Source organism: Capsicum annuum, chromosome 12 (genome assembly GCF_002878395.1).
Source record: "Capsicum annuum cultivar UCD-10X-F1 chromosome 12, UCD10Xv1.1, whole genome shotgun sequence".
Classification (NCBI taxonomy): Eukaryota; Viridiplantae; Streptophyta; class Magnoliopsida; order Solanales; family Solanaceae; genus Capsicum; species Capsicum annuum.
Window position 1 is genome coordinate 228711196 of NC_061122.1, and position 9819 is coordinate 228721014.

The 9819-nt window shown below is 38.3% G+C and overlaps 1 protein-coding gene across 1 annotated transcript; it reads left to right on the forward strand.

Moving 5' to 3' along the window:
* Positions 1-517: 517 nt before the first annotated feature.
* On the forward strand, positions 518-9502 carry LOC107851743 (pleiotropic drug resistance protein 1-like). The gene is given in 22 exon segments (XM_047401281.1): positions 518-858; positions 2023-2143; positions 2683-2856; positions 3015-3174; positions 3277-3353; positions 3506-3559; positions 3644-4036; positions 4128-4409; positions 4480-4796; positions 4890-5050; positions 5135-5176; positions 5179-5237; positions 5500-5671; positions 5733-5908; positions 6005-6337; positions 7161-7451; positions 7542-7625; positions 7706-8067; positions 8162-8287; positions 8289-8331; positions 8419-8673; positions 8769-9502. Coding segments are annotated over 22 exon segments (4248 nt in total). The 5' UTR covers positions 518-550; the 3' UTR covers positions 9027-9502.
* Positions 9503-9819: the final 317 nt, after the last annotated feature.

The window sequence follows — 9819 nt, forward strand, 5'->3', positions numbered from 1 at the left end:
CTTTTTCAAAAACAAAAAAAAAAAACATTTTCTTTTTGAAAACTTACCTACTTTTGACCCTCAAAAGTTCGGCCAAACATGTTATACCCTACAAGACACACAAAACGAGGAGCTAATGATCAAAAACACAACTAAAATATTTTGGTTTTTGAATTTCGTACATGAATTATGAGGTGTGCGAGTTTCTGGGTGAACTATCACCAAGTATTAATTAAGACATAACTCAACTATCAATTGTTCACTCTTCCTACCTAAACGATGGTGATAATTCAGGTAAAAAAGTGAAAAATTGATAGCCAATGTGTGTTTTGATATATAGTGAGTGATAGTTCAGGTAGAAAACTCATACACTTAATAGTTCAAAATAAAACTCGAAAAAATGAGATACATTTAGATGTGTTTTTGATCCTTCACTCTAAAATGAGTTCATCTTTTTGTACTTAACTTCTATATAATCCCTCAGCCTTGAGACCTTGAAATCAACTCTTACCTTTTCATTCTTTTCAAAATGGAGCCAACAAATTTAAGTAATTTTCAAAGGAGTAGTACTATGAGAAGGAGCTTAAGGGTTAGTAGAAATAACTCAATTTGGAGAAATAATAATAATGTATTTAATAGATCATCAAGAATAGATGAAGATGATGAAGAGGAACTTAAATGGGCTGCACTTGAAAAGTTACCAACTTTTGATAGATTAAGAAAAAGACTATTATTTGGTGAACAAGGCGTTGGAGCTAATGAAGTTGATATACATGATCTTGGTAATCAACAAAGTAAAGATTTGATTGATAGGCTTGTTAAAGTTGCTGATGAAGATAATGAGAAATTCTTGTTGAAACTCAGAGATAGAATTGATAGGTATGTTAACTATTTGAATCTTTTTCTTGTGGCGTAATAAATAAACAAACGCTCAAACGTGGCCTTTGGCAGCTAAACACTCTAACTTTGAGTATGCCTATGTAGACACCTCAACTCGTCCCTAGTGTATCAGTTGAACATAAGGTGTCTAGATGTGTGGGGACGAGTTGGAGTGTTTGGTTGCCAGTTGAGACCAACTTAAGGTGTATAGATGTGCAATCTCAAAGGTGGAGCGTTTACTTACCACCTGAGGTCAAGTTTGAGTGTCTGTTTATGTATTACACCTTTTTTTTGGTCTATTTGTGTGTGCATTGGGCAAGTTTTGTGTGTTCAACTGAACTCGTTATTTTTTTTACCATGGGTATGTGAAGAGGTACTGGTTTTAGTTGAGGTGTCAAAATGAAACTGAAATTAACTTTGAGGAGAAAATTACATCTAAGGACCTTGAAAATGTGTGGTCTGGACTTTTGACCTCCGCTTTCTCCATGGACAAATCTTCAAGGTCAAAAGTTCTGCCCATGGTTGAAAACTTGTTAAACTTGAAGTATTGCCCATGGGACAACCCGGGGACAAAAGTTTAAGACCACCCAATATCAAGTCATTCTAGTAAATTGCCTTATGTATTTGGCTGATATCAGTGGAGGAGTCAAGATTTTCACTGAGGGGGTTCAGAAGTACACATACGAACCTGCCGAAGGAGGTTTAACATTTACTATATATATACATAAAAAATAATTTTAGCTATGTATAAATAGTATAATTTCTCTCTGCCCTTGCCCAAAGGTGGTTCTGCCCCTGGCTGCTATAATAAGATCAATACTCATTCTGGACTCACAAACACTGTCTTTGTCTGTGTTGTTTTGGTATGGTGTTGTTTATGTATCTCGGGCAACCTTCTCACATTGTATCAAAACAGGCCCATTGATCTATGTTGTTGTGATTCTCAATATCGAGCCAAACTTGTGTTATGTTATTCAAGCTCCAACCGTTCAGTCGTGTGCGTGTGGGAGAGAATTAAGTTCCTAGTAATCAATTGTGATCTCCTCTTCATGTGATCATCAACTAGCTTTTGGGGTTGAGTTAGGTTCAAGATTCATAATTATTTTTTCACAATCAATAAGTGGTCATTAATTTTTATATTTTTCTTCCCTCCCTTTTTCACAGAGTTGGGCTTGAGTTGCCAACAATAGAAGTGAGATATGAGCATCTAAATATTGTAGCAGATGCATATGTAGGAAGCAAAGCTTTGCCTACATTTACCAACTTCATGACAAATTTTCTTGAGGTAAAAAAGTTCTCTTAATTTTGAAGAGATAAGACATTACTACCCCCTCAAACTATAGCCAAAGTTGCTACAATACACCTAACTTCACGGGGGTCCTATTATCCACTAAACTCAATTTTACTATATTATTGTCCACCTTTTGTGCCTGTGTGTCATCTTTTGTGCTTATGCGACACCTTTTACACAAACCTCAATTGCAAGGTTTTTAGGCCACGTAACCACAAGAGGTGGACAATAATCCAGTAAAATTGAGTTTAAGGGAGTGATAGGACTTCCGTGAGGTTAAAGTTTGTCGTAGCCTATGTTGCTCAGACTATTCAAACATGCCGACGGGTGCGTGTTAGATCCTCCAAAAATAGTGTATTTTTTAAGGATCCGACACGGATGCGGCAACTTTTTTGGAGAGTCCGAGCAACTTAGGTCATAGCAAATTTGACTATAGTCCGAGGGATAATAGTGTTTTATCTCAATTTTGAAACGTCCTTTAATTAAAAGGGTATTTGAAACTGTTTTTCTTTATATTTTTTTCGGGTATGAAGACAATGTTGAACTCTCTCCATATCCTACCAAATCGAAAGCGGGAACTCACTATTCTTAACGATGTGAGCGGTATCATTAATCCTAGCAGATTGACTTTGCTTTTAGGACCTCCTGGTTCTGGCAAAACTGCTCTCTTATTAACTTTGGCTGGAAAGCTTGATTCTTCTCTTAAGGTAAAATTACTAGTAATAAGGTGTGTAAATGAAAGTAATGCACAAATTCAAGAGGCTGACTATGTATTCGACCACAAGATAGAAATTTACATGTAATTATCTTGTAGGTTGTGTGATTGTGTAAATACATTCTTTTTGTATGTGTGTGTGGAAGTCAGGTTACTGGGAAGGTGACGTATAATGGACATGAAATGAATGAGTTTGTGCCACAAAGAACTGCTGCTTACATTAGCCAGCATGATTTACACGTTGGAGAAATGACTGTGAGAGAAACCTTGGAATTCTCTGCCCGATGCCAGGGAGTTGGCTCTCGTTATGGTAATGTTCCGTTTTTCAACTTTCTACGTCAATATACGGCCATTTTCTGTCAAAATCAGCTCACAAAGGCTTATTGGTCAACGTTCTTGAAATTTTATGCAGAGATGTTGGCTGAATTGTTAAGAAGAGAGAAAGAGGCTAATATCAAGCCAATTCCTGATATTGATATCTTCATGAAGGTAAGTCTATAACGTATAATGCTTACATGTAGTGAATCGTGTTTACATGTGAATTTGTAAGTTATGTTACTACAAGTTAATTGAACCGAGTACAAAACTTTTTTTGCTCAACGAAAATGTTTTATGACCTTCATTGTTTGGTGATAATGTAGGCAGCAGCAACAGAGGGACAGGAGGCTAATATTATTACAGATTATGTTCTTAAGGTAATATTAAGTATGTCCAAAATTTCAATAATGATAAGGAAGAAGAAATATGATGACTAAGTGATTTGCCTAAATTATTTGCAGCTTCTGGGGCTGGAAATTTGTGCAGATACTATGGTTGGAGATGAAATGATAAGGGGTGTTTCAGGAGGACAAAAGAAGCGTGTTACAACGGGTGAAATGATTGTCGGACCGTGCAAAGCACTTTTCATGGATGAAATTTCTACTGGATTGGATAGTTCGACTACTTATTCCATTGTGAACACTCTAAGGCAATCTGTGCAAATCTTGAATGGGACTGCTGTGATATCTCTCTTGCAGCCAGCACCTGAGACCTACAGTTTGTTCGATGATATTATTCTTTTATCAGACGGGCAAATTATCTATCAGGGCCCTCGAGGAGATGTTCTTGCCTTCTTTGAGTCCATGGGTTTCAAATGCCCAGATAGAAAAGGCGTGGCCGACTTCTTGCAAGAAGTACGTCTTATAATATAACTCCCTACTGTTACAGTTGACAAGCACTTGTACATCTTTTTTTCCTAATAGTGGAAAACTAAACTTCTCGCAGGTGACATCGAAGAAGGATCAACAACAGTATTGGATGAGGAGGGATGAGCCTTACGGGTTCATCACATCGATAGAATTTGCGGAGGCATATCAAGCATTCCATGTGGGAAGGAAACTTTGGGATGAGGTTGCAGCCTCATATGACAAGAGCAAAAGTCATCCTGCTGCTCTGGCTACTCAAAAGTACGGTATAGGGAAGAAACAACTCCTAAAGGCCTGCATTGAAAGAGAATTCTTGTTAATGAAGAGGAACTCGTTTGTGTACATCTTCAAGTTCACTCAGGTGATTTCTGAGTCTTTTAGAATATTGAATTTTCAAAGTACTAATGCCTCTTCATTTTGATATGTTTCAGCTTTTAACTATGGCACTCATCACGATTACCTTGTTTTACCGAACTGATATGCCCCGTGATACTATCGATGATGGGGAAAAATATGTTGGTGCACTCTTTTTTGCGGTTGTAATAATTATGTTTAATGGAGGGTCTGAGATCGCCTTGACAGTTTTTAAGCTCCCTGTCTTCTACAAGCAACGGGACCTTCTCTTTTACCCTTCATGGGCTTATGCAATTCCCTCATGGATACTCAAAATCCCTATAACATTCGTTGAAGTTGGTCTGTGGGTGTTCCTTCCTTACTACGTCATTGGATTTGATCCGAACCCTGCAAGGTACAGGAAGAAAAAGACAATGCAGAATAAAGATCAGGTAACGTTCAGCAATTTCCTTTTCCCGTGATTATTAACGAGAAGTCTGTTTTGCAGATTGTTCAAACATTTCTTGCTACTCATATTGGTAAACCAGATGGCATCGGGATTGTTCCGCTTCGTTGGAGCAGCTGGAAGGACCATGGGAGTTGCTAATACATTTGGATCATTTGCTCAGGTTTTACAGTTTGTATTGGGTGGAATCATCCTTTCACAAGGTATATTTGGTGATTTGAATGTTTGCAGAAGCACCTGTCTTGCTTAACCAGACTAGCGTCAGTTGTCTACCTCTAATGTTGTAGATGACTTGAAGAAATGGTGGATATGGGGTTACTGGTCTTCACCATTTTGTATTCTATGAATTCAATTCTTGTGAATGAATTTGATGGGAAAAGGTGGAAACATGTAAGTTTCTCTATCGACTGCAACATGCAAAATACGCGTGAATCATTCGGCCATCTAGTTTACAGAATATGCACAAAGTGCATAGGTAGTGTATACTTTATATTAAATATACATGTACTGTACACACCAACAGTGCATTTGTGGTGTGGTGTGTACTTCGGCCATGTTGGTAAACTCGTTGGCCGAAGGGCATATATCCTTAACTTTCCCTAATTAATATTCTTCTAGCCTGAATGTTCAAGCCTGACTCTAATCTAAATAGATCGCACCAAATGGAACTGAGCCACTTGGAGCTGCAGTTGTAAGATCTAGAAGCTTCTTCTCATACGCATCGTGGTACTGGATAGGTATTGGGGCACTTATTGGATTCACAGTCGTATTTAACATCTGCTATACTCTTGCACTCGCCTATCTCAACCATGAGTATCTCTCGAGTTTCTCCATTTATTTTTCCATAAAAGAAAAAGATTGAATGCTTAGTATGTATAGCCACAGCATTTTGTAAGCCGCAAGTTATGATACCCGAAGACACTGAAGATGCCCAAACAATTAGCACTGAGAAAGCCCATTCTTATAGTGAGGGCCAGAATAATACAATAGGAGTGGTTCTTCCATTTGAACCGCATTCCATCACCTTTGATGAAGTTATGTACTCTGTCGACATGCCTCAGGTAACTAACTAGCCAGGAATTGTTATCGATCAAGTTGGCAATGCTAATCCCCCATTTTCAACAGAATTTATTACTAGATTTTCACGGTACTTGCAGGAAATGAAGGATCAGGGTGCCACTGAAGATAAATTGGTACTTCTTAAGGGTGTAAGTGGAGCTTTCAGGCCCGGTGTTTTGACAGCTTTGATGGGAGTTAGTGGAGCTGGAAAAACAACATTGATGGATGTATTGGCTGGAAGAAAAACAAGAGGATATATTGAAGGTGACATCAGGATTTCGGGCTATCCTAAGAAGCAGAACACATTTGCACGTATATCTGGATACTGTGAGCAGAATGACATCCATTCACCTTATGTTACAGTTTATGAGTCATTAGTATACTCAGCTTGGTTGCGTTTACCTCATGATGTTGACAAAAGGATCAGAAAGGTTAGTTCTTATGAAATTTTTTCCTCCATATATCTCAAACAAACAACAACAACATACCCAGTATAATCTTGGGAGGGTAGAGTTCACGCAGACCTTACCCCTACCTGAAAAGTAGAGAGATTTTTTCCCTTATGACCCTATGCTCAAGGGAAAAAATAGGTTAAAACAGTCCAGAAAATGAAGTAATAGAAGTACAAGAAATAGCAGATAGTAACAGGATGGTAACTACAACAAAATAGTATGATAGTTGCAATATAAGACAATAAATAATAACAAAAATCAAAGGACTAGACTACAATAACCAGTATGGGCGGATAGCAAGACAATGCACTGCGTGATACCTACACGTCTACCTTAATATGTGTCCTCCACAGCCTCCTATCTAAGGTCATGTCGTAAGCTGGAACAGAGTGATGTCCTGTCTAATCACCTCTCTCAATACTTCTTCAGTCTACCTCTAACTCTCCTGAGACCATCCATAGCCAGCCTCTCACACCTCCGGCACTGGAGCATCCTAACATCTCCTCTTCGGAAACCCGAACCATATCAGTTTTACTTCACGCATCTTGTCCTCCACTGACGTCATTCCCACCTTGTCCAGAATATCCTCATTTCTAATTCTATCTCTTCTAGTATGCCATACATCCAGTCGCAACATCCTCATTTCTGCAACTTTCAACTTCTGAACGAGAAAATTGGCCAACACTCCGTCCCCACTCTTTAGAACTTGCCTTTAAGCTTTGGCGATACAATAAAAATCAATTAACCACAATAAAGAAGGTAGAATTCATGTACGACTTCCTATTCATTTATCGTTGTGCAGATTTTTATTGAGGAAGTCATAGATTTTGTGGAGCTTGGACCACTAAGATCAGCCTTAGTTGGTTTGCCAGGGGTTAACGGTCTCTCAACTGAGCAACGCAAAAGGTTGACCATTGCAGTAGAGCTAGTGGCTAACCCCTCTATCATTTTCATGGATGAACCAACCTCAGGATTAGATGCAAGGGCTGCTGCAATTGTTATGAGAACTGTTAGAAACACTGTTGACACAGGAAGAACCGTTGTTTGTACCATCCATCAGCCTAGTATCGACATTTTTGAAGCCTTTGATGAGGTGAATTTGATATTTTTGAACTCAATCAAGCTATTCATTGGTTTTCCTGAACTTTTGTCATTGAGTGCTGATATAAACACCAATTTGCAGCTCTTTCTAATGAAACGACGAGGACAAATGATATATGTTGGTCCATTGGGTCGCCATTCTTGCCATTTGATCAAATACTTTGAGGTAAGTTGTTGAAGTGAAAGAGCGCTTTAATTTCTAAAGTTGATACGATCAAATACTAAGCTGAGCTTTTTTGTGTTCAGTCAATGCCTGGGGTAACTAAAATAAAAGATGGCTACAATCCAGCTACTTGGATGTTAGACGTGACAACCTCGGCTCAGGAGATGATGTTAGGGGTTGATTTTGCTGATTTATACGAACAATCAGACCTTTACAGAAGGAACAAAGCATTGATTAGCGAGCTCAGCATACCTCGTACTGGTTCACAAGACCTTCATTTCAATAGTCAATATTCGCAGCCATTCTGGACCCAATGTACAGCTTGTGTTTGGAGGCAACACTGGTCATACTGGCATAATACAGCTTATACTGCAGTTAGATTTCTCTTCACAACCTTCATTCCCTTGGTTTTTGGGACAATTTTCTGGGATCTTGGTACTAAAGTGTACGTCCAAAAACACGAGACAAAACTAGTGAAAAATACTCTCAGTTCTTAATGCTAAAAGTCAATTTCTTTCTTTTACTTTTTTCGGTTCCAGGGGTAAGAGCCAAGATCTGTTTAACGCTATGGGATCCATGTATGCTGCTGTTATCTTCCTTGGCATACATAATTCAGCAGAAGTACAGTCTGTTGTAGCCGTCGAACGTACAGTATTCTATAGAGAAAGCTGCTGGAATGTATTCTACGTTACCTTATGCCTTTGGACTGGTAAGCATATAGTTCAACTTCTTATAAGCCAATTTCAAGTTAAAAGAAGTCTACATTACCTATAAAAAAGATTCTATTATCTTGCAGGTTTTCATTGAAATCCCGTATGTCCTTATGCAATCTGTTTCCTATGGTGTCATTGTCTATGCTATGATAGGATTCGAATGGACAGCTTCCAAGTTCTTTTGGTATTTGTTCATCATGTATTTCACCCTCTTGTACTTCACCTTCTACGGTATGATGACCGTTGCTGTTACCCCAAATGAAAATGTTTCTCAAATTGTCGTCTACTTTTTCCATAGCGTGTGGAATCTTTTCTCAGGATTCATCATTCCACGACCAGTAAGTTCCTGAAACACACTTTTGTGACGTGAAAAATCAATCTAGAGCTTGAAAATGACATGTTTCCTTTTGTTTTTTTCATCAATTAAAAACAGCGTATTCCCATATGGTGGAGATGGTACTACTGGGGTTGCCCCGTGGCCTGGACATTGTATGGCTTGCTTGTATCGCAATTTGGAGACGTGCAAACTAAACTTAGCGATGATGAAACTGTGGAACAATTCTTGAGACGTTACTTCGGGTTCAAACATGAGTTTCTTGGAGTAGTTGCAGCTGTGACAGTTGCATATGCTGTTGTTTCTGCATTCACATTTGCTTTCGGTATTGAGGTATTCAACTTCCAGAGAAGATAGAAGAGTTTACTTGTTGAAGATCTAAGAGCAGAACTGGATGTAAGAGAGATTGATGAAGTTTATATATTTTTTTGTTTTCTGAATCTCATGTGCTTGGGTAAGAAATAATATTAGTTTGTTAATGTTTTATGAAAATATAGCAGCAAATTTGTCCCATGGTTCTCAGATTCTAAGGAAGGGAGCCTTGGCGTAACTAGTAAAGTTGTCATATGAAAAGGAGATCATGGATTCAAGCGATGGAAACAGACTCTTGCAAAAATGCCAAGTAAGGCAGTGTACAGTGGACCCTTGTGGTGTAGTCATTTCTCGGACCTTGCACATAATGGGAGCTTTAGGCACCGGACTGCCCTTACTCTCTAGTCCTTATTTTATATTCCCTCCGCTTCAATTTGTTTAACCTACTGTCCTTTTCAGTCCGTTTCAAAAAGAATGACCCTTTAACTTTTTAGCAAGTCTTTAATTCCAACTTTCATATGTTTAAGACCACAAGATTAAAGGACAGATTGGTCTATTTGATATATTTTCAATTTAAGACCATAAGATTCAAAAAGCCTTCTTTATTTTTGTAAACCATGATTCAAGTCAAAATAGGTCGAACAAATCGTAACGGAAGGAGTAATACTAAAGCTGGAAGTAACATGCTAAATGGGAATGTTGTTCTTTTCTATGACCGCAAATAGAAATGGAGTTAGGATTCTTTGTTTATTGGGTTCTTGATAGTATGTAAAATAAGACTGCCAGATGCAACTAGAGAGGTGTTGGATATCTCGAGAGGCCGCTCGAGCAAGCACCA